This window comes from Pectinophora gossypiella, chromosome 19 (assembly GCF_024362695.1).
Source record: "Pectinophora gossypiella chromosome 19, ilPecGoss1.1, whole genome shotgun sequence".
Classification (NCBI taxonomy): domain Eukaryota; kingdom Metazoa; phylum Arthropoda; class Insecta; order Lepidoptera; family Gelechiidae; genus Pectinophora; species Pectinophora gossypiella.
The window spans coordinates 7,037,468-7,062,359 of record NC_065422.1 but is presented as its reverse complement, the minus strand read 5'-3'; the positions used below and the strand labels follow the sequence as shown (position 1 = coordinate 7,062,359).

Below are 24,892 nucleotides of genomic sequence, written 5' to 3'. Positions count from 1 at the left end.
AAATCAAATCATTTACTGTATGAATTTGGGTATATAATTTGGTCTTAAAATTAATCTTTTGACTAAGTCCCACCAAACTCTATCTTTGCAGATAACGACCATATTCTCAATCGGGGTAATCAGAGGTAGATCCATCGCAAGATGAACTAAGTACCCGAACCTCGCCGTGCTTTCTGTTCTTTTCTTACATCAGTAAGTAGTAACCGAGACCAACTTAACGTGCCTTCCGAAGCACGGACCACCTTACTTTCGGACAATCAGGCGATCAGCATGTAAAGTCCTAACCAAACTAGGGATCACAAAGTGCTTTTTGTGATATGTCCCCCCGGGATTCGAACCCGGGGCCTCCAGATCGTGAGCCCAATGCTCAACCATTGGACCACGGAGCCCGTCAGTAAGTACGGGTAATATATGGTAAGTTAGGTATATAGGTAGATAAATTAGTATTATTATTAGTTACTCGGCATCCTGAATGCAAGATCAAGGCCCAAGGTTGCAATCATCATTCAAATCGGCGGACCATGACGGTTCGTTGTTTTACAAGTTTGTTTTGTAAATTTTTCACACTGTAATATACTGCTAAAATACTGGTTTTTTACTGAATACTTTGTTCACAGGACAGGAAAAAGTGGAAGCTCAAAAGAGGGCTTTGCCCATTAGCCTATGTGGCTACGCAAAGGAACGCCTCTGCCCTGAGTATTTTCAAACAGAATCGTTAATTAATTCATTAGAAGACAGTAATTACCTATTAAAAAAACATGGTAGCCTTGTTCGGAGTACGCGTGACTTACAACGTAATGTTACGGGTTCGATCCCAGTTGGGGCTCTAAAGAACTGAATTCGACTTTATTATGTAGAGAAATTTAGTCGAAGAAGTCTGACGCGACTTGAACAGCTCTATGAGTTTGAATTCACGTTTGGTTATTAGATAATTGATATCACATGGTTTCCAGGAATGTAACCGGTTAATGGAAATATACTCGCTCATCAACGTAGAACTAAAATACATATAGCTGGCGCGACGACATGCTTTGTTATGTTGTGTTAATTACCTATTCTCTCTAGCTATCCCTAGAGTCTATAACTATCTTGGAAGACTCAACTCTATACCTAGATAGTAACAGGCCCGGAGTGAGACCTGCAAAACGGCCCGGCATTACAGATTTTCTGAAATGAAGTTTAGTGCAGTATATCAGAATAGGAGCTCGGTGGCGCAGCGGTAAACGCGCTCGGTCTGCGATTGTTGAAGTTAAGCAACTTTCGCTAAGGCCGGTCATAAGATGGGTGACCACAAAAAAAAAGTTTTCATCTCGAGTTCCTCCGTGCTTCGGACGGCACGTTAAGCCGTTGGTACCGGCTGCATTAGCAGTCGTTAATGACCACCAATCCGCACTGGGCCCGCGTGGTGGTTTAAGGCCCGATCTCCGTATCCGTCCATAGGGAAGGCCTGTGCCCCAGCAGTGGGGACGTTAATGGGCTGGTGATGATGATGATCAGAATACTTAGTCATTAACCCGGCCCCAGGGGGACAGTCATCTTCTCTGCCCTCCACTGGGGCAATTGGGTCGTGTACTAGGTTCAAGATAAATTACGAAATTCTGATTAATAAATAAAGACAAATCTAAAATTAACGAAAAACATTTTCTTTTTTCTATTTTAACTTATTTAAGAATTTTAATAAAGGAAGACGTAATAATGAGTCCGACATTTTATCACATTTTTCTATGTCACAGTGTGCTTATTCATACAATTTCCTTAGTAATTTCGTAGGTTGACGTTGATTTGACTACTTGGAAACTAGCCTATTACTGTTCGGCGCGTCGTTGCCGCGAGGGTGGGCGCCTCTTACTTCAGTAGGCCGGAGTGAGATGGTGGCTCGACCCACACCTACGGGGCATAACGTTATACTTTGCCCAGGGATACGGGTTAAGACCTCAACGGTTGCAGAGGCGGATATGGGAGCCATCGGTACAGCAATGCAGAACAGAAGAGGCGAGTCACAGGGACTGTAATCTGGAACCTGACCGAGGACAGCACTAACTGTCAGTACTATTCAGAGGCGGAGAACTAGTACGGCTTCGAAATAGACTACTCTGGGCGCCATCACACTCGCGTTAGAAAGAGTACTGCGGGGCAGAAGGCAAGATGGAAACCACTGCCCTATTTTTCCCTAAAAAGTAGCATGGAAAATGCTACACCGACCAGAGCGTGGCCAATCCGGGCCTGGATTCCAGTACGTTTTATGGGTATGAAGTTTAGTCGTGTACCTAGCCTGGAATTGAGAGTCAAAATAATTTATTCAACACCATTGGATCACAATCTCACCTGATGGTAAGTGACTATGCAAGATAGAACACGTTTACTCAGGAAATGATTTACTAGCCTTTAAGACTGTGAGATTCGTTTTGGGGTATAGGCTACAGCAAGAAATTCAGTTTTTAGTATTCGCGTTTTATAACTTGTGACTTTATCTGAAATTACCATACATTGTACGTTCCCTAACAATAGCTATTGTATTAATATCAACTTGTTCAATTGGGTTTTTGCGTCGATAAAACCAGCTTTTTTCCTATAGCGTTGATGTTTAATATGAATTATCCCAGAATCATCAGGCCATGATTCCGAGTTGATATCAAGTGGAATTTCCTCTCGGAAAATTTAACACACGTCAATTTTAGGCAGATATTCAAAAAGCCCTTACAAAATGTTGATATTGGCCAATAACCCGACAGAATTAAGTTAACAGCACACGTCAAACGTGTTGCATACGAGCGACATGCAGTTGTCAATCATCTGTCCTTTTCCTTTTCGGCGGATAAGAAAATGACAGGTATAACTTGAAATAAAATTAGGATGTGTCTGCAGGAATCGGGGCCAATGTCTATGTATGATATAGTTTATTTGCCGTTATGCCGTAGCAAACTAAACGTGCCCTATTGTTCCTTGTCTAGACAAACGCGTCTAGACTTACAAGGTCTAAAATGTAGAGAGCGTATTTTTATCTCAAGATATCTATGTACAGTCATGAGCAATATCATGTACCCACTGTAGAACCCTGTCGCACTATCATATTTGACATTTAATTTGTCAAAAAAGTTAGTGTGACATGGTTTCAAAGTGTTATACATATTAGTACTCGTGAACGTACAGAATGGTTATGAAATAAGGGATTTGAGAAGGGAGGATAGGGTTGACGAGAGGAAAACGTTGCTTGAGGGATATCCTGTGCTCAGTAGAGGAACAAAATACATGTTTATGTTATGTATCGTCTTTATACGTGGCAAATACAATAGTATATCCGAATGAGGTCGTAATTATTAGCACGTACGTATGCAAGACACGCCACTAATACGTGCAGACTACAAGAATAAAAACAATAGGTAGGTATCTATCATACTAATAGCACTGTAGTTGGAAAATGATAGTCCTGTTGAAAGTCAACAGGACACGACACGACGCATGACTCATCCCTCTAACCGTAGAGGCAACCCTAGGTCACAGAATATAGAATAATACTACGTATAGCACGGACAGTCTCGGCCCCGCACCAATTTCTATCGGTGCCGAGCTTTACCTCACCCCCGCTGAGTCTCACTTCAGTCTAAATGGCTGTAAGCCGATAAGGAGTAACGGAGCGCGCCTTGACTCGCTGTCTCGTTCGCACTTACAGGATAAGCCGCCCCATGGTATAAACGAAATTTCTGTATGAAGTGTCCGGGCTGTGCCTAGGTACGAATCGGAGTTATTTTAGCAGCCACATACCGTTAACAGGGCTCTTTTAACGGTCTCCGTTGTCAACAGATTAGAACCATATTCCCAGCGGGACTTAAGAAAATCACTATATGAGCGTCTGGTTTGATAGGATATAGAATAGAATAGAAATAGTTTATTATAAAAGGGCGCCACACGCAATAACATTATATCAAATTTCCACAAAACAATTGCAAGAAAGTAAGACGGATGTTCGTCGAGATGATCATAAGGTGGTGGTGGACGTCCTGAGATAAAAGGGCCTCACTCAGCACAAGACAGCAGATATTGCAGGCTGAGTCACTTGCTGAATGAAGATGATTATGTACTTTGAAAGGAATGTTATACTACCTTTATATCTAAACCTGGAATACATATCGGAGATATATGATATTCTCTTTTCACATCTGGTAGCTCATTAGGTTAAAAAGATGTACCTATAATACTTTACAATATTAATCTAGCTACGTGTTTGGCAAGGTCAATAATTAATGTACCTAAATACCGAACGCATTCCGTGCAAATACAGTTCGACTAAATAACAACTCTAATGCAACAGATGGAGGGCTAATTTACGACTTACGATTCAAAGAAGCTATAAAACAGATAACGAAAGACGAATAGAGGTGGCCGAGAATCACATTCAGTTTAATTTGGAGATGTCCTTAGAAAAGTACGATTTACTCTGAACCGGCGTGCGTGTATGAAGCGATTGATGAATGTGAAGGAAGCAAGAGAGGTATGTCAGGATCGAAGCAAGCGGAATTCCATAGTCTGCTCACTGCGTTTATGTATATGTGTTAGTTTATAGTCGCCGTTGAAAACAGATTTTTCATGTAGCGGTTTCGTTTTGAATCCTGAGTCCGAAGTAACATGACGTGAACTGACAACATTGTATGGATCATACATTGATAGGTATCACATGCCTAAAACGGAGATTAGTGTTGACGTTTTGATATACGTATGAATGAGAATGCGATATTATTCTCGGGAATGGACAGGCCAGGAAATATTATTAGTTTACTAGCATTCAATGTCAGTATTATGAGCCAATTATGAGGTTTTCCTTAAGCACGTTTTAGTGAGTCACTTAATTATTCTTTTAAAATATAACACGCCGATAACCCCTAACATAATCCATCCACACTTTCTTGGGTCGTCCGGTACTATCTCCATCTACATTCATACTCGTACCATACGTACGTAAAGTACTAAGATAGACAAGATGAGTGACCAAAACCCTTGGTTGAAAGCTATCACACTCTGAATGGTTAGCCAAGTTGAAATTGTTTCCATTCGATCGAATGAATCCGTAACGTGTAACGTGCACGAATTGGACGAAACGACCTTGACGTAACGTGTTCAGTCCGCGCAGCAGCCAACCGCGGCGCGAATTATATCGGGGGCTTTGACCAATAGCCCTAAGAAGTCTGTCCACGTAAATAAACCCTCGATATAATTTGGTTGCCGTGCAGTCTGCTGATGTTCGAATAAATCGAACGGGTTATACGTCGTTCGATCTAAACGTTTTATTCTAGTCGATTTCTACGACACCCCGACGCCAGGGATGATATTTATTTATATAAAAGGTACACACAACAGGTAACAATCATGGAATGAGAAAATAAAAGGTTACAGATGTGGGTAATAACTAGATTGAAACCCAAAATGTGTATACACGATAAGCAGCATTATGGAAGAACAAAGAAGAACTACCTACTCCACTCCAATCTCATCAGTCACTTGAAACAGTGTCGAAATATCGGGAGTCTCATATCCCTGATTTAAACGCGGTAAGAACCCGTTATTATGTGTTTTAATTATGGAAGAAACTTTCTAGACTTTATTTACATCTCTGACTGTGCACGAAAAAAGCACATTCGTTTATAAAATATATGACTAGTCTGTATCAATATCTAAGGCAATACAGTTATAGCGAGCTGTATACAACTAAGTTCAGAGTATACAAAATAGCGTAGAGTGGCAAATTCGTCTCCGCCATCGCAGACGACAGATAATACATTATTCATTCAATAAATGATAACAGATCAGTGAACTGAAAAGTACATTAATGTTGATGACACATTCAAGTTTCTAATTTTATCTTGTAATACCCCTTTAATATACAGCTGCCTTTAATATTTACTTATTCATTTTATAAGTAGGGCATCACTGATTATAATTATCTGAACAATAATCTTATACTTACAAAACTGTATACAAGGGAAATTACCAAGTGATAAATAAGTTATTGCTTCTTTATTTATTGTACTACCAACATCTTTGTAGGTATTTTGATTTATTTATTTATTGAACTTTAGTATTGTAGGTATATAAATTAATTTGATTTATAAAATAGTAAGTAGGTAAGTACATATAATATAGGCAATCAGTCTTGTTAAAGTTAGCATGCAATGAAGAATAATTATTTACACCATATAAATATACACTGTGCTATGCACTATACATAATTGAGTATAGTGCATAGCAGAGTGTATATTTCATACATAACATTATAAGTACAGTTCTGTAATACTATGGATCTATGGGGGAATCTATGTTAACTACTCAATAATAAAAATACACAACATACCAAGACAATAGGCACGGTCTTCAGCTTGGTCCATTGTATCCGGAAGGCGGCTCGGTTGCACTTGGCAGAGGTGAGGCGCACCCACCCCGGCAGTTCCAGCAGCTCGGTCAGTAATGCCTCATCCAGCGTCAAGTCCTGCAGTTCACCGGAACCCCGCAATGCTGACAGTGAGATCTGCTCCGGTGACAGATTTTTTGTAAACCTGGTGAAGAAATTTGAAGATAGAACATATTTTTGAATTGTACTAATTTTAATAAACTAATAAACAACAATTTCTGTATATCTTAACTGATGTCTATCAAAATATAAGACTTTTAAAAACTACTGGGGTAGGCACAAGTCTGATTATTCTTTTACTTTTTTTGTCTTATAAAAAGTAAAATATAAAATGTACATTTATCCATAGTAATATTATAAATGGTAAAGTGTATGTGTGTCTGTCTGTTTGTTTGTCCATCTTTCATGGCAAAACAGACCATAATTTTTTAGTGGAGATAGTTCAAGGGATGGAGTGACATAGGCTACTTTTTCTCTTTCTAACCCCCCACTTCCGCAAAACAGGAGGTGGATGTTTGTATGGAGCCTTCCGCAATTTTCAAGGTAGAAAGCTAAAAATTGGTATGCGGACTATTTGTCACTAACAAAAAATTGTGCATCATCTTTTTTTGGAAATCTGCCCCCAACCCCTTGAGGGGGTGACATTTTATATGGATTTTTTTTCAGTTTTCAAGCAAGCTAAAAATTGGTACATTAGGAAAGGGGAACGGTGTTACCACGAATTTAACGCGAGCGAAGCCGCGGGCAAAAGCTATTTAAACATAAAAACAATATAAATATTTAATATAAAACTTTATACTTTAATATTACACTTGTGTTACGGATTCAACTATTTATTTGCCGTACATGTAGAAACTTCTATATAAATGTGAGTTTACTTAACATCTAGATCACCTGCTAAGCTAATGATAAATCTGTGTTTACAAGACCGATAGTAAATTACTCGTACGATAACAATACATAAATAAAACGCATATAACAACGTGATTTTGTCATGGACGCAGTATGCGAAACTAATGAATAGAGAGGACACACGGCAAAGACATTCTAATGAAATAAACAGAGTTTTGTTATCGCTTTTGCTCGTATTAATTTAATTAATATCGGTAAATTACTTACGAAGTTGCATTTTAATAGTATTGATGAGATCTTACCTTGACAGGTGTTTTAGTAATTGGTTTTTTATTATAGTAACCATTTTCACTGATAAATTGGTTGTGTCTAGCTAATTACAGTAGGGTTTATCAAAAAATCATTATCGCAGCAACAATTTCCCCAGCCCAAAGTATTTTTCTTTGTGAATGATATTGAACGATGAGTGAATGATTGTTTGAAGGGATGTCAAAAATCGACCACTTCATCCGTTTTGATTCGGATACACGCTAGATGAGTATTTTTAAAACAATTAAAAGATAATAAGTACGGCAACACTGACTGACATGTCGGATTGGATGATTGAGCTCCTTGGATGAATAATATTCAAACTTGGCGTTAAAATATTACAAAAAAACATACTGCAGGAAACAAACAAAGGGCGCGATATTTGTTTGCCTGTCGCTAGGAGTTTTTATTGATTTTTGATAAAAGTTATTTATTACAAAATTAGGTTGTAGAATACTGCATTCGACTGCATTGATATATTTAGAAATATTTAATGAATCGATATTAGTCCATCCTGGAGTTCCTGGCTGTGCATTCTAACGGGAACGACGTGTAAGATTCTAAAAACAAAAACAATTTTGACTTTGTCATTTCTTTCATGTAATGTTTTCGGAGAATTTTCATTTGTATCGAATTATTTCGTATTTGTGCTTGGATAATTGTGATTTAATAGAATATTGTGGTCGTAGTAATTTGTATAAGTGTACAATTAGTCAAAACATTGTATAGTGTTTTGGTACGAAATTTTTGTTTTTACCACTCTTGTGAGTAAGATTTGTTTTGTTGTTATAAGCCGCGCCATTAAAGAAACGAATCGAAAATGGCGTCACTCATCGTTCTCTCTCACTCGCACGCTATTGCTGTCTTTACTCACACACGGGCGTACCGTATACAAAAAAAAAAAATGAATCAGTCTGGTTTTGCTCTTCCGCTGCTACGACGCTCACGACGCTGTTTGTTTCCAAATTCCTAACCCAACTTTTAAGTGCCGTGTTGATACGTGGTCATTATGACGACTTCTGGAAAACGAGGCAAGGTTCTTCGAAGTGATGCACGTGATATTGTTTATAACGTCATCAAATACTTCCAAGAAGAAAAAAATTTGGAACGGTATCATCCGTTTCAATACGCAAACGCTCGCGCCGCCATGGCCACGGGTTTATCTGTTAGCACTATTGTGAAAATAAAAAAAGAAGGTATGTAATATATTTTTCGTATTTAACAAGGGTATGTCATTAGTAACCCGCGGCATGATTTTGTACACAAGTATAGACATTAAATAGTTTTTGTGAAGAAATCTATAATTTACGAGAAATAATAAAATAACCTCAATATTACACGATTGATGTTATTTTTTTTTAAATTCGTCCAGTTAGTGTGGAGCAGGCTAAGATCATACCTAATTCATAAAATAAGACCATGTTGCCTAGATTGAAACGAAAGAAGTCCCGCGGCATATTGTGGAACTAAATTTGACATTTCTTATTTCTTTGCAATAGAGTTCTTTTTCGTGTCTCAAGATGGCCGCCTTTGACGTGCAACGACCTCATCCACGGGACTTCTTTTGTGGCGCGGAGTTCTAGTTTATCGCTAGTTCTTTGTTTTTCTTTTTAAGTTATTTTCGCCTAGCTTTTAGCATGCAAAAGCTCATAGCCCATATAGGCTATCTTCTGTAAAAAACAACTAATGGGAAATATTTTCATTCCATTTTTGAACTAAATCTTTCTTTTGGAAACGAAAATTAAGTTTTAATCTTATAATAAGATTTATAAGTATGTATAATACAAATTATTTCTTTTATAAAAATAAGGAATAAAATATGCTTATAAATAGGTACTTCTTAGATATTCTCGATATGTTACGGCTAATATCCGATGATAACTGCAATGTTCAATGTTTTTATTAATGCTGAGAATTATTTTTGTTTTTTAAGGTCAACTTGCTGAGGAGAAGAAGACAAGAATTCGGACACCCAGCAAAGGGAGACGTGGTCTACATAATACTAGAGTCCCCATTGACAATTTTGATATCTGTGCCATCGGAAATATTGTTAATTCTATTTACGATGTGCGTAAAGAAGTACCCACGTTAAATAAAATATTGGCATCCGCAAAAAAAGACTTAAATTTCAAAGGATCTAAAACAACTTTGAGGCGGATTTTAAAAAATAAACTTGGCTATCGGTTCAAAAAATGCCGTCAAAACAGATCGATTCTTATAGAAAAAGACAATATTAAAGCTTGGCGAGCCCGCTATTTGCGACGCATTAGAGAAAATGATGCATTAGGACCCGATAAAAAACCTGTGATATATATGGATGAAACATGGATTCACGCCCACTATACAGTAAGCAAATGCTGGCAAAGTTCGAGGGATAAGGGTGTTCGAAAAAATGACAGCCCTGGCCAAAGGTGGGTAATAGTTCACGCAGGAAGTGAAAATGGTTTCGTGAGTGGTGCTGGCCTGGTTTTTAAAGCGAAATGTAAAACAGGTGACTACCACGACGAAATGGATGGCCAAAATTTTCTAAAATATTTGAATGAAAAATTAATTCCAAATCTGCCTCCATCATGTATTCTAGTACTAGACAATGCTTCGTATCATTCGATGCAATTGGACAAAGCACCAACAACGGCTACTCGAAAAGATGATGTAAAAAAATTTATGAAGGAACATAATATAACCTACAGAGAGGAATGGACAAAAGCAGAGCTCCTAACAGAGTTAAAGAAACAAATGCCAGAGAAAAAGTATGTAGTGGATGAATTATTAAAATCACACGGACACGAAGTCCTAAGATTGCCCCCATATAACTGTGATTTGAACCCGATTGAGCATATCTGGAATTTGTTAAAACAAAGGGTTGCTGACAAAAATGTGGAACAGCATGAAAACAAAATTGAACAACTAACAAAAGATGCCATCTCATCAATAACAGCTGAAGACTGGAAAAAACAAATCAACCATATTAAAAGAGTAGAAGAAACGTACTGGACACGTGACGTTACGAATGAAACGGAAATAGATGATTTCATTATACGAGTGGGTATGGATAGCAGCGACGATTCATCAAGTGAAACTGATACTTCGGCGGAAGAAAGGGACAGTGAGATGTCTGGGATTGAAGAGATTGATTACGATGACCCCGGTGAAGGGACATCAACGTCTACTAAAACCGGTGATAGGCCATCAACGTCTCAAAATTAATTTGTCTATTTTGATAAATAAATAATAATGTTTCGCTCAAAGCATTGTTTTATATTTACACCTATGTATTCTACATACTTATGTATCTCTTAACAAGCTTGAAACTAATGGGTTTTCGATCCCGGAATATTAATCTTGCTTAAAAAATATTTTTAATAAAATTGAAAAATATCTATTTTTTCGAAATTTCCCGGGAACTAAACCCTAGTATTGCTGACCCTACCATCTGTCTTTGCAAGTACTTAGACGCCATTTTCGATTCGTTTCTTTATTGGCGCGGCTTATATAAACACAGTACAGTATATAGAGCTAATTATGAGCATTACTCGAATAAAATCAAACGATGGTGCTGTAAGCTTGTAGTTACTAAGTTTGGTAATAAATGTAATTAGAGCATTAATTATTTTTATTCTTTTAACAGTATCCTAGTCAGAGCACGCTTCCGCACGCACAAAATGTCGTCACGCAGAGAAAGCAAGGTAGAGCAGACGTATATCGACACTGAGTATTCTTCGGGTGACTCTAACAAGATGAAATGCAAACAGCGGTACCAGGAGGAGAACAATAACGAGCTGGCGGTAGATGAGTTGTCCAAGGACTTGCAGATGGGCTGCATAGTGGACGCTGTGAAGAGGCCCCCCAATATATGCGTCGAGACCTGCGTCTATGAGGAATCTGACTCCGATGGTGAATATTACAGAGAATTATCTTTTCTAAATTGGTTCTCTTTTTTTCGGTTGTTTCTTCACTTAAACATTGTGGAGTAGCCTGGTGGAGAATGCTAAACATTTGCTGTAGTAGTTGGTCTAAGGCCAGCAACATTTTCTGTTAACTTGTTTATGAACACAATCACTTCAATGGTTTTTAAGTCCGCATTCTATTTTTTATATGCTTCCAGTCCAGAACAAGTCATTTTTGGTAATTAAGTAGGTTTAGTTATATCAAATCATATGGTTTCTTTCTTTATGCTGGATAAAATAAAATAGGCTGGTTCCCTATCACATGTGACTTAAACAGGTGAGGTGAGGGATTACATTTACTATACATCTTTGCCTATCCTTTCAGGACATAGTCCTGATCCTGATGCTATGTCATGCTAAATTGTAATAATAAAATAAAATAAAATAAAATAAAAATAGCCTTTAATCACCAACATTATTACATAGTTTTACCTAATTATCTATATGTTTATTTATTTGTTGGGTTGTCCTAGGACATAGGCCTCCTCCTTATTGCGCCACACATTGATATATTGTAGTTATATTCATTTATTGTTATTTTCTTTTTAAAGTATCAAACAATGAAGCGGTCGAAGAGGATGCATATTCGGATGAGTTTGAGGATTATAACAGCGACGGCAATGACTCGATCAAGATGGAGTCCAAATCGGCCAAGAGTGAGACGGTCAGGCAGGACGAGAAGCCTTCGTCCTCCGTGAAGTTGTCCAAAAGCCACTCCTTCATGTCCAGTAAACCTAACGGCTCTGTTTCTGGCAAAAGTGGGATGAGTGGGAAGAGTTCAACCCAGGGGTAAGTAGGAGAGTCTACATGACATAAACTCACGACTACATCCCAAATGGGGTGGTCATTGGTACATCCATCGCAGGAGATAGAGGGAGGGGGGAGAGTTTAATTAGGTATATCAATTTAAAAAAAAGCCCCAAGTAAATGGGAATGAACGAAAAGAGAGAGAGACTGAGAGAGAACTCTTATATGTCTCACCCCTCAATGAATGTTTATGGAACTCACTCTGCGTTATTGCGGATCATTGGACATGTTTGGCCACTGTGGGTATGTATGTAATTCCGCTATTCGTTTTTTGAAAATAGGTACCTATATAAACTTTTTGTAGTTTTACTATGTTGTGATCAAAGAGGATTAATCACGTTTTATTATGACAACGTCATTACCGTGATACGGATAATCGAAACGTCACTATGCCTACCTATTTGTACAAAATAATATGAGAAGCATTAGTTCTTCAAATCTCTGATAAAATCAACAATCTTGTGATAATGTTGCCAGATTAAAAATAATCTAGGATCCCTGCGTCCTACTGCTGGACAAAGGCCACCGCTAATTGGAGGGGGTTACATAAAAATACATCAAATAAGGCCCAGTAAGTTGGCGAAAGAGTGGGTACCTATATCGTCTCGCGATGAATGTACATCTGCCTACCCCAATCGTCGTAAGCTTATGTAAATTGTACCTAAGTATAGGAGGAAGTTGGGGGTCATTTATTCCCAACACAAGTGAACTATTTAACTTACTGGGCCTTATTTGATGTATTTTTATGTAAATAGGTACCTAAGCAAATAAGTAAATAGTTGTTAAGGTTCCGTATCCAAAGGGTAAGGCTGCATTTCCGTTGACGCGGAGCTGAGCGGAGAGGAGCGGAGATGTGCAGGAATCGACCAATCACCGTGAGGGGAGTGACAGAGCGACTTCGTTTTTCGCTCTCTCGAACGCTGTGATTGGTCAAATCCGCACATCTCCGCTCTTCTCCGCGTCAGTGGAAACCCGGCCTAAGAAAGGCTAAAACAATATAGATGGCGCTGTTCAGATTTAACGTGATAATTACCTATTTTCTCATTGCTCGGAGTATATAATTATACAAAAATATAATGTAATGGCAGTGGCATATAAAAATACTTAAATGTTGCTTGATATTTGGATCAGACAAGAGATTATATCAGATTAGTTACCTAAGTCTTTTTGTAATTATTTCTTTTTCATTTTGGTGCAATATAGTATTTGGGTGAATCTCAAAATTTCAAGTTTGGTGGCGAAATTTCATATTATTTTTTCGTGAAAAATTGGGTTCCGACATGAAAAAGATCCAAAAGGATCCTCGGTTCCGACATGAAAAAGGAATTTTTCAATTCCCAATTTTCCCAATTTCTCCAACTTTTCACGAAAAAATTATATGCCAAACTTGATACATTTTGATATTCACCCATTTGTATTGTATTGTATATTTCTTCTTATTATTTTGATCAGAATACTAATGGGTGGATCAGAATACAGATGTGTCATCCTTTATACCTAAAAACAAAGAGAAAAGATGCACATGTCTGTTATCCATGAAATTAGAAGATTAAACGAAGACAAATCTGTACAGCGCCATCTATAGTATTTCTGGGGAACGTAGCTTGGAAAGTCTCTCATTATTTGTTGCAGTTCATTATCAGTGCCGCGCTCCAGACGGATCAACATGTCATTCTCCAACGAAAGACTGCGGGAAATAGAGAGACATAACCACATACTATTGAACAAGATCCTGAGTGCGAGGAACCACAAGAAGAGTTCCATCCCTCCCGCGGAGCCTCCCGTAGCGAAGCGACCGCAGCCGGCCGCTGCCATGAGGAGGAAGAAGCAACAGAGGGAAATTGACCACGAAAATATGGTAAGATAAATGAATAGTGACCCCGAATCTTGCAGACACCTAATTTTATTTTAAGTTATACCCGTCATTTTCTTATCCGCCGAAAAAGAAATTCAAATTCAAAAATATCTTTATTCAGTAGGTAACACTAACATAACATAACAAACGTCTCATCCGCCTAAAACTACTGCAGCTTCTCACGAAAGACAGAGAGGGACGGATGATGGTCAACAAGTTAATTTTCTTCTTCTATCGTGTGGGTTGTGAGGTGGATTACCAACCCCATCAACCCTGGTGTCAGGGTTACTATTGAGCCGCCAAAGGCCCTTGACATGGCTCATGTAGCGACTACTAACTTTCATCAGTAAGTAGTAACCGGGACCAACGACTTAACGTACCTTCCGAAGCACGGAACGTACGTAGGTAATTTGCAATATTATTTAACATTTTACATTTGATAGTTACTTATCCATTCGTCCCTTTTCTAGGCACATATCTCCCGGGGATACTCACTTACAAAGAAAAGCTTAACTTGGCCCTTCCAATCTCTTTCTTCTTTCTCTTTCCGTGGTTAATATCATGTGGTTTCTAAGATTTGTGGATAATAATTAGAACACATAATAACGGGTTCTTATCGCGTTTAAAGTAGGGATATGAGACTCGCGATATTTCAAAACTGTTGCAAGTGCCATGATCACGGGATGACTGATGAGATTGGAGTGGAGTAGGTAGATCCATAATTTTCTACGGGCAGACATATCTGTCTACCCTCTTTCTTTGCCGCTTGTTTTTGTATTTGTGGATAATGATAATAGGATCACTCTCTATTACATGGCACTTCGACGTAGCTGGCGCGGAGTGGATGTCATATACCCTATGCCTACCGCTTCAAGGACACAGATGTGGTGCTGTGTTTATATTGTCAAATTGCATGTTTTTTTCAGATTCTGCTAAGAAAAATCCAGCGCGCCAAGTCGACATCATGCAGCCTACGACGTTGATACATGCACGCGTCCCTCCGGGCGCGACAATCTTCCAGACAAACTTACATTGTTACTACATTTACTACTTATTACATGTTTTATACAAACACTCCTGTCTTTTTATTTCTTATTACTTAATAAACTGCCTATATACGCCCCACTGTTGGCACAGGCCTCCCCTCAATCAACCGGAGGGGGTATGGAGCTTACTCCACCACGCTGCTCCACTGCGGGTTGGTGGAGGTGTTTTTACGGCTAATAGCCGGGACCAACGGCTTAACGTACTCTCCGAAGCACGGAATCATCTTACTTTTTCGGATAATCAGGTGATTCAAGCCTGAAAAGTCCTTACCAAACAAAGGACAGTCTCACAGAGTGATTTGGACAATGTCCCCATCGGGAATCGAACCCGGACCTCCAGATCGTGAGCCTAACGCTCTAACCACTAGACCACGGAGGCTGTTCTTATTACTTAAATCTATTTAAACAGTTGACTCGACCATTATAGACGGCGATACGGCTCACCACCTATCACAGGTGTAACAGAAACCTCGGTGAGGTGTGGGTTCTTAGTTCGCCTTGCGATGGATGTACCTCTGGTGCGCTTTTGAAGTAGCGGCGCCTACTCGCTACGTCACAAAATCGTCATAGAACCCGTCCCAGTGAGCTAGCCCGTCCCAGTGAGCTAGCCCGTCCCAGTGAGCTAGCCCGTCCCAGTGAGCTAGCCCGTCCCAGTGAGCTAGCCCGTCCCAGTGAGCTAGCCCGTCCCAGTGAGCTAGCCCGTCCCAGTGAGCTAGCCCGTCCCAGTGAGCTATTCACTACGTTTTGCTAATCCTGCCGCTGTTTGGTCGGGGACTGTTTATTTAGGCGATTGGGGCAACCACCGTTCTACACGCCCTATCTATGGAGTAATGAAAATGGAGGCGATTACTCCACCAACAAGAGCGCAGCTATTAAATAAAGAGAGAGAGAAACAGGTAGGTACATGTGATACGCCATGTGATGTTATAGTCATTTTTGGTTTCTATTTTGGGACATAAGTACTATGCCTTGACCATTACCCACTTATATTCTATTGTTTGTTCAAATGAATTCATCATAGCATCTTTGTGCGGCACTAAACATTTATTTTATGTCAGTTATTTTCATAAAGCTTGCGTCAGTGCATAGGATTGAATAGTGACTTCACTGTTTATGGTATATTAATGAACTGACTAAATTCAAAGAGCAACACGGACCTCCGCGGACCTAAATTATATTACATACCTAATCATGCCGCCCACGTTTTGATCTCACTTTAAAACATACACATACATACATACATAAACAGCTTATATACGTCCCACTGTTGGACACAGGCCTCCTCTCAATCAACCGGAGGACGTATGGATCATACTCCACCACGCTGCTCCAATGCGGGCTGGTGGAGGTGTTTTTACGGCTAATAGCCGCGACCAACGGCTTAACGTGCCCTCCGAAGCACGTAATCATCTTACTTTTTCGGATAATCAGGTGATTCAAGCCTGAAAAGTCCTTACCAAACAAAGGACAGTCTCACAAAGTGATTTCGACAATGTCCCCATCGGTAATCGAACCCGGACCTCCAGATCGTGAGCCTAACGCTCTAACCACTAGACCACGGAGGCTGTTACTGTGCACTAGATCACTTTAAAACGACATAGTAACGGTTCCATAGTAAATTATAAGCAAGGGAACTATTAAAAATTATGTCGAGAATTAACGACAGCATAAAATAGTAGTACTACTTTTCTGTTGCTAGTTCATATCCCAATTCTCCTTTAGCATGCATATAATTTTGATACTACATTGCTTGGGAGTTGGAAATATTTTTTAATTAAGTATTGTAAATTGTTTTCCGACCTTCGGTATGTTGTTAATCTCTCACATATTTTTTATCACAGTTCATTCAAACTAAAATTAAACTTTTCCCTAGTGACAGATTTAATGAGATTAATTATAATTAATGAACATGTTTACATAAATAGAAGTTGAGAACAGTCCGCGGGAGGCGAGGGCGAATGTCAAAGCAGATAAGGTGTAACAATTTGTAAATAAGCTGGGTAAATCGCTTCCATAATGTTACACTTAATAGGTATGCCTATGGCAATTCATGGTCAAGCAATCTTGACCACTGGCTCACTGCAAAGGACTATACTACTCGAATTTTCATCAGCAATCCTTGTAGAAATCCCCAACAAATCTTAGGAAATAGAAGGATGTTTGTTTATTTTCTTCTATTAAATTGTCTAAACATGTATCTGCTTGCATGAAACTAGAGTCGAACTCCTGATAGAAAAGCAAAATGAAAGGTTCGTCTGACTTCGGTAGTGCTATTAACATTTTCACAGGCGCATACCTCTCACCGCTCAGGAACATTTTTTTAAAGTATTTATTTATTACAAATTTACATTTTACGACTTAACAATGCAGAAGCGCCAATGCGCCGTGAAATTTTCAATACTTACAAACAATAATTATAATTATTTGTAAGTATAGGTTTGCATTCTATACAAATTGCAAAAGCTTATACTTACAGATAATCGACGGAAAACAGTTATGATTTTTTACTCGTTGGACTAGCTGTCTGATGTGTCTACTATTGTGAATTGTGAATCATGCTCGCAGACATTTTTTCTGTGCTTTGTACACAAAACAAGTTAATCTTCCACTTGACTTTATCTATAACTTGGTCGAACGTATTACGTGCTTAAATAAACAACAAAAATGATAAATACTTAGTAATTTTAGGTCAATAAATACCTACTTAGTAACTATCGGTGTTTAGTTGTCCATAACTTTTATTAAGTATAGTGACTAAGAAAAATACCAAGCTAATCTTACGTGCTGTTACCAAGAAATTGTTTTCAAGAAACAGTTTAAAAAAGCACGTTTAATGTAAGTTATTAGTTCCCCGATAGGGTTGACAGATACCAAGGAATTCCACTTACCTACTACGATCCTGACACACCACCTTCGTTTCGTCCTCTCTCTTCAAAGCATGCCAGTTTAGAGTATTCTTCACCTGACCTTTCTTTAAAACATCCTGGATCTCATCGCGGTATACACCGAGGCTTTCCTCTTCCAACTCTACATACCACTTACACCTGTATCATATTTTTTTTTAGTACAAGCATACCCCGGACACTTCATACCAACAACCTCGTTTTACACAGACACTACACATTGACGTTATCGTACACGCGCATTTGTGTGTGTGACGTCTGACGCCATACGATTCAAGTCTAAACTGTGTTCGAGGGGGGAGAGGTAAACCTAGCTCAGACGCTGGTGGGGGGCGGAAAGTTGCCGTTCTATACGTAGTATTATGCCTTATTCTATGACTTAAGTCTACTTTCATTCAATCTCTTTACACGTCCGAACCATCTAAGCATCCATTTCTCAATTCAATACGTAGTACTTAAGTAAGTAGTTTTACAAAGTTTGCTGAAAGAATGAGTCACCACAGGAGATAATATGCGTCACTAAATGTGGCTAAATGAATCATTGTAAGACAAATAGTTGAATTTCATGACTCGTAATCCATTTTCAGCTGCTATATTTATTTTTGACGTGACTTATTGTAGATTTGTCTCAAATGGCATTAACTATTCGGCCGGACAAATAGGGACCGCTGAGGGCTCTCACTCGGTACAAAATTTTAGACAACAGGCCTGAGCGTGCCTCCTCGGCTCAGAAGGTAATATTTGAAATAATTAATCGACCCTAGTGGTAAATCGTCGACCACACCGGCGGGGTCGCTATCGGGGACGGTGATGGTTAAATTGCATACCATTCATAGATTTTAAACTTGAGCTACTTATTGGTACCAAAGTTTTATAATTTTCAATCTTACTTTTTCCAAAACATGTATATTATATACTATTATTTTGTTGACGTTCGAGATATTATCTCAAGAGTCAGTTGAACCTTTAGCTGCGACCTTGATGTGTATTGAATTGCGCAGGAAACTGTACTTAAAATTATACCGAAGTGTCGCAGTATCCCACATTGGGTCAGGCGCAGGTCAGGGCGTAACTCTCAAAGATTGTGCTTCATAAACAATAAACATGTTGTTATACCTCCTTTCATTCTGAGTTCTCGCCTCCCCCCCACTATTTATTTATAATTAGCTGTTTAATTCATTGTTTTATTACGACTTTGTATGTGTAGGTACCTAGCGATTTTACCAGAGTTTTAGATTGGAATATCTCTCAGCTAGTAAATAAAGGTATACAAGCAGGGCATATGATAAAAAAAAACAAAAAAGCTATTTAGTGAGGTCAGTACTTATATATGTCTTTTTCATGTTTATGAGTGAGCTATGGTATAAACGGCGAAGTCTTCCCTCCGATTTATTTCACCAATCGCTCCGCGAACATATCATACGAGGGGTCTTGAAGGTCCAAAAACAAGCTGTCCCCGGGAATGTACACTGCATTTTGTGACCTTGCAATGACTCTGGAAACATTCTGCGCTGCGCGGATCTTCCGTAGTTTCAGGTACCCAGGACTGGTACTCATGGCTTTACCCAACATTTCTGCTGCCTCCGCCTCGCCCTGGGCTTCCACAATCTTCTGTTGTCTCTCTTGCTTAGCTCTCTCTACAACAAAGGCTGCCCGCTGCGACTCCTGAAGAGCTATCTGCTTGGCTTCCACTGCAGCAGTATAATCCCTCCCAAAACTCAGTTCAGTCAGCGAAACGTCATCAAGGATTATATTAAAATCCTCAGCACGATCCTTCAGTTCCCTCCTGATGATGGCAGAGATTTGGTGACGTTGCGTGATCAGCTGGGATGCGTTGAACTTTGCAACGACGGACTTGAGAACCTCGTTGCAAATTGAAGGTAGAACTTTATCATCGTAATCGATACCAAGCTGCCTGTACATGTTCGGCAGATACTGAGCATCAGGCCGGGATAACACTCTTAGAGAAATGTTCACCATTTGTAAGTCCTTTGAACCGGTTAGAGACGAGATAACCCGTGGTCGAGACTTGATGTCGTAAATTATGGGGTACTGAAACCACGGGACTTTGAAGTGCATACCCTCGGTGATGACGTTTTCTTGCACTCCTCCGATCCTGTTGAACATGATGGCTCTCTGCTGACCTTCCACCGTAAACACACATTGCGAAGCACTGTACGCGACTGCACCAGCTGCTACCAATTTCAAACCGTTGCGTAATCCAGGCGGACCATTTTTGAACGCACCTGCCATCACTTTAAAAATTACTTTACTAATTTCGCAATAAGCTAAATGACGGTCACTTCATTTTTAAAAAATAATGGTCTATGATCTGTCTTAGACCCGCTCCAGTCGGAATATGACACGAACAATAGCGATGCGCATACGTGTTAAAAACTGATTATGAAGCCTGTGTTAATCACCATAAAAATACACCAAGGCCTTAAAAAATTCTGCTCCTCTTGTGAACATGGTTAATTTTATCCTTATCTAGTTATCTTTTTAATAAACATCCATCGAGCTACTTTCATAATGTAGAGTATGCAAATATTTTCTAAAAATAACTTTATAATACAAGCTAGACGACTTTATCTAGATTAAAAGGTAGGTAAAGTTAGAATGTTATCAATTTATCAGGAATGCGGTATCGATTAGGTACCTATAGGACTACAGTACGCATATAATCTCCATTTAGACCTTCGCTATCTTTTTAGAATTATCAGTTTCATTCGCGTATTCGTTTTGTAATTAAAGATTAGTTTTAATCTAACAATAGGTGTATTTTACTACGCAATAGTTGAATCGGAAACGTGCTGATAACATTATTTTTATTGTTATCTGTCTATAATGTAATGACTCAGTTGTGTGGTGTTGAAAAACAAACATTGTTCACGGTCGTCACAATTTCTGGGGATGTACAGAGACGCGTGTAGTTAGAGATAATTGAGTCACTTCTTCACTTGAAATCGGTACCTAAAGTATTTTTGTAAATAAATAAACTTAGTAACTGTAAACTATAAAAATATCAGTTATTGATATTAAGTAAGTATTTTTTTGCGCAGGACCGATCGTCGTGGAGATCCTTGGGGGAGGCCTATGCCCAGCAGTGGGCGTCGTACGGCTGATGATGATGAAGTATTTGTCATGCGGGATCTTGAAATACCTACTTAGTACAAATAAGAAACAGGTGGAAGCAGATTACCGAGTTTGTTTATTCATTTTCTTATTATTCATAAAATCATAGTATGAATAGGTACTAAAATGTTGATTATAATGATGATTCTATAATATAAAATCAACATTGTGCTTTGACGGCTCAATAGTAACCCTGACACCAGAGTTGATGATGTTGGTAATCCACCTCACAACCCACACGATAGAAGGCACAGCGCCATATACACTTTCTTTCATAAAACATTAATTTAAAAGATTCACTTTTAAAATAATGCGTCATCCAGGCAGGGTGATGTGCTAGACGAAGTCACACCATTACAGTACCTAATCGATATAGATCATCATCATCAGCCGTATGACGCCCACTGCTGGGCATAGGCCTCCCCCAAGGATCTCCACGACGATCGGTCCTGCGCTGCCCGCATCCAGCGGCTTCCCGCGACCTTCACCAGATCGTCGGTCCACCTTGTAGCGGGCCTACCCACTGAGCGTCGTCCGACACGGGGTCGCCATTATAGATATAAACTGCTAAAAATGTGGAATGAAGTCGTTAGGCAAGTGAAGTCCCCGTCGAATATAGGTACACCACTCTCTTCTTTTCGGTGAAGTAGCTACACTGATTCTAAATGATCTTCAATAAGGGACTTTCCAAAGAAAGATGGCGCTGTTCATATTTGCCTCCGTTTGACCTTATAATTTCGTGGATGGACAGATTTAAGCATATTTTATCTTTGTTTTTGGGTATAAATGATGACCCTTGTTATTACACCCAGGCACAATCTTCCACCCATTATTATTCTGATCAAAATAAAGAGAAGCAATATAAGTAGCAACATAATTCTGTATATATCTGATAGAAATATCAAGTAAGAATTATTTTTATATGTGCTTCTGCCATTACATTCTGTTTTTGAATTATTATGTACCAGAACAATGAGAAAATAGGTAGTTTTCGCCATCGGCCTAAGTGCCCTAACACCTGCACTATTAAAGACTTTTACGAAGCCACTGACAATGCCGTAAGCGTGGCCAATTATTGGTCAGCAAAAATTTAGTTTCGATCGCCATCGACTCGCAAAGAAGAAGAAGGTAGTTTTCGCGATAAATCTAAACAGCGCATATTTTTTTTTACGGAACGTAGTTTAGCAAGCCCGATTATGGATGTATACGTATTATCTATACTTATAATAAATCTGTAGAGAGGTCAATTCTGTACATTAAATATTTTTTCAAAATAACTATCAGGGGGTGATAAGTGATCGATACTGATGCCAAAAATGCAATCAGTAAAATTTTTGTCTGTCTGTCTGTCTGTCTGTCTGTCTGTATGTTCCTTATAGAAACAAAAACTACTGGACGGATTTTAATGAAACTTGGTACAATTATTCTTCACACTCCTGGACAGGTAATAGTATACTTTTCATCACGCTACAATCAATAGGAGCAGAGTAGTGAAGGGAAATCCTTTTGTATGAAAAATCTAAACCACTCAAGTTAGACGTTTGAAATTTGGCATGCAGGTACCTTAGATATCGTAGAGGTGCACTAAGAAAGGAATTTCCGAAATTCCTACGGGAACGGGAATTAGCGGGAAAATTCTTTTGTATGAAAAATCTAAACCACTCAAGTTAGACGTTTGAAATTTGACATGCAGGTACCTTAGATACCGTAGAGGTGCACTAATAAAGGAATTCCCGAAATTCCCACGGGAACGGGAATTAGCGGAAAAATCCTTTTGTATGAAAAATCTAAACCACTCAAGTTAGATGTTTGAAATTTGTCATGCAAGTACCTTAGATACCGTAGAGGTGTACTAAGAAAGGAATTCCCGAAATTCCCACGGGAACGGGAATTAGCGGGAAAATCCTTTTGTATGAAAAATCTAAACCACTCAAGGTAGACGTTTGAAATTTGTCATGCAGGTACCTTAGGTACCGTGGAGGTGCACTAAGAAAGGAATTCCCAAAATTCTCACGGGAACGGGAATTAGCGGGAAAATCCTTTTGTATGAAAAATCTAAACCACTCAAGTTAGACATTTGAAATTTGGCATGCAGGTACCTTAGATACCGTAAAGGTGCACTAAGAAAGGAATTCCCGAAATTCCCACGGGAACGGGAATTAGCGGAAAAATCCTTTTGTATGAAAAATCTAAACCATCCAAGTTAGATGTTTGAAATTTGTCATGCAAGTACCTTAGATACCGTAAAGGTGTACTAAGAAAGGAATTCCCGAAATTCCCACGGGAACGGGAATTAGCGGAAAAATCCTTTTGTATGAAAAATCTAAACCACTCAAGTTAGACGTTTGAAATTTGGCATGCAGATACCTTAGGTACCGTAGAGGTGCATTAAGAAAGGAATTCCCGAAATTCCCACGGGAACGGGAATTAGCGGGAAAATCCTTTTGTATGAAAAATCTAAACCATTCAAGTTAGATGTTTGAAATTTGTCATGCAAGTACCTTAGATACCGTAGAGGTGTACTAAGACAGGAATTCCCGAAATTCCCACGGGAACGGGAATTAGCGGAAAAATCCTTTTGTATGAAAAATCTAACCATTCAAGTTAGATGTTTGAAATTTGTCATGCAAGTACCTTAGATACCGTAGAGGTGTACTAAGAAAGGAATTCCCGAAATTCCCACGGGAAAGGGAATTAGCGAAAAAATCCTTTTGTATGAAAAATCTAAACCACTCAAGTTAGACGTTTGAAATTTGGCATGCAGATACCTTAGGTACCGTAGAGGTGCACTAAGAAAGAAATTCCCGAAATTCCCACGGGAACGGGAATTAGCGGGAAAATCCTTTTGTATGAAAAATCTAAACCACTCAAGTTAGATGTTTGAAATTTGTCATGCAAGTACCTTAGATACCGTAGAGGTGTACTAAGAAAGGAATTCCCGAAATTCCCACGGGAAAGGGAATTAGCGAAAAAATCCTTTTGTATGAAAAATCTAAACCACTCAAGTTAGACGTTTGAAATTTGGCATGCAGATACCTTAGGTACCGTAGAGGTGCACTAAGAAAGAAATTCCCGAAATTCCCACGGGAACGGGAATTAGCGGGAAAATCCTTTTGTATGAAAAATCTAAACCACTCAAGTTAGACGTTTGAAATTTGGCATGCAGGTACTTTAGTAAACTTAAAGCTTAGTTGCAACAGGATATTACAAAATTCCCACGGGAACGGTAGTTAGCGGGAAAAAACATTTGTATGAAAAAATCTAATCTAAATAAAAGGAGAAACTGACAGACTCAGTGACTGACACATCAACGCATAGCCTGAACGGCTAAACGTAGGCATTTGAAATTTGGAAGGAACATAGCTTAGGTACCGTAGAGGTGCACTAAGAAAGGAATTCCCGGAATTCCCACGGGAACGGAAATTAGCGGGAAAATCCTTTTGTATGAAAAATCTAAACCGCTTAAGTTAGACGCTTGAAATTTGGCATGCAGGTACCTTAGTTAACTTAAAGCTGATTTGCAACAGGATATTGCAAAATTCCCACGGAAACGGGAGTTAGCGGGAAAAAAACATTTGTATGAAAAAATCGAAACCGCGTAAGATAGATGTTTTCAATTCAATTCAATTAAATTATTT

At 38.9% G+C, this 24,892-nt stretch overlaps 4 protein-coding genes across 8 annotated transcripts in view; 2 read left to right on the top strand and 2 right to left on the bottom strand.

Moving 5' to 3' along the window:
* LOC126375415 (UHRF1-binding protein 1-like) overlaps window positions 1-7,707 on the bottom strand; it is a 45,510-nt gene extending 37,803 nt beyond the window's left edge. The window contains exons 1-2 of the mRNA XM_050022326.1: window positions 7,555-7,707; window positions 6,344-6,545 (exon numbers count right to left, since the gene is read on the bottom strand). Coding sequence (XP_049878283.1) covers window positions 6,344-6,545; window positions 7,555-7,598 — 246 coding nt within the window. The 5' untranslated portion in view covers window positions 7,599-7,707. The remainder of the gene's footprint in view (window positions 1-6,343; window positions 6,546-7,554) is intronic.
* On the top strand, window positions 7,486-15,218 carry LOC126375428 (uncharacterized). Of its 5 annotated transcripts, none has more exons than XM_050022347.1 (5): window positions 7,486-7,506; window positions 11,190-11,455; window positions 12,060-12,297; window positions 13,948-14,173; window positions 15,097-15,218. In XM_050022347.1, the coding sequence occupies exons 2-5, from the start codon at window positions 11,224-11,226 to the stop codon at window positions 15,151-15,153; spliced, it is 753 nt and encodes a 250-aa protein (XP_049878304.1). In that variant the 5' UTR covers window positions 7,486-7,506; window positions 11,190-11,223; the 3' UTR covers window positions 15,154-15,218. The 5 variants fall into 5 exon arrangements, with proteins under 5 accessions (XP_049878304.1, XP_049878300.1, XP_049878303.1 ...); XM_050022343.1 differs by lacking the exon at window positions 7,486-7,506 and adding an exon at window positions 7,948-8,113; XM_050022346.1 differs by lacking the exon at window positions 7,486-7,506 and adding an exon at window positions 8,165-8,297.
* On the top strand, window positions 8,571-11,126 carry LOC126375422 (uncharacterized). The gene is made up of 2 exons (XM_050022336.1): window positions 8,571-8,757; window positions 9,495-11,126. Exons 1-2 carry the CDS (start codon window positions 8,571-8,573, stop codon window positions 10,766-10,768), a joined length of 1,461 nt encoding a protein of 486 aa, XP_049878293.1. The 3' UTR covers window positions 10,769-11,126.
* A 4,228-nt stretch (window positions 15,219-19,446) lies between the features above and the next one.
* Window positions 19,447-20,491, bottom strand: LOC126375427 (prohibitin-2-like). The gene has a single exon (XM_050022342.1). It carries the CDS (start codon window positions 20,370-20,372, stop codon window positions 19,509-19,511), a length of 864 nt encoding a protein of 287 aa, XP_049878299.1. The 5' UTR covers window positions 20,373-20,491; the 3' UTR covers window positions 19,447-19,508.
* Window positions 20,492-24,892: the final 4,401 nt, after the last annotated feature.

What these genes read in the sequence shown, in the direction of transcription:
- LOC126375422 (XM_050022336.1), top strand. Translation starts at nt 8,571, where the DNA reads ATGACGACTTCTGGAAAACGAGGCAAGGTTCTTCGAAGTGATGCACGT. An exon ending in TGTGAAAATAAAAAAAGAAG is followed by an intron (nt 8,758 to 9,494) that starts GTATGTAATATA and finishes TTGTTTTTTAAG; the next exon opens with GTCAACTTGCTGAGGAGAAG.
- LOC126375428 (XM_050022347.1), top strand. Translation starts at nt 11,224, where the DNA reads ATGTCGTCACGCAGAGAAAGCAAGGTAGAGCAGACGTATATCGACACT. An exon ending in TGAGGAATCTGACTCCGATG is followed by an intron (nt 11,456 to 12,059) that starts GTGAATATTACA and finishes TTCTTTTTAAAG; the next exon opens with TATCAAACAATGAAGCGGTC. An exon ending in GGGAAGAGTTCAACCCAGGG is followed by an intron (nt 12,298 to 13,947) that starts GTAAGTAGGAGA and finishes TATTTGTTGCAG; the next exon opens with TTCATTATCAGTGCCGCGCT.
- LOC126375427 (XM_050022342.1), bottom strand. Translation starts at nt 20,372, where the DNA reads ATGGCAGGTGCGTTCAAAAATGGTCCGCCTGGATTACGCAACGGTTTG.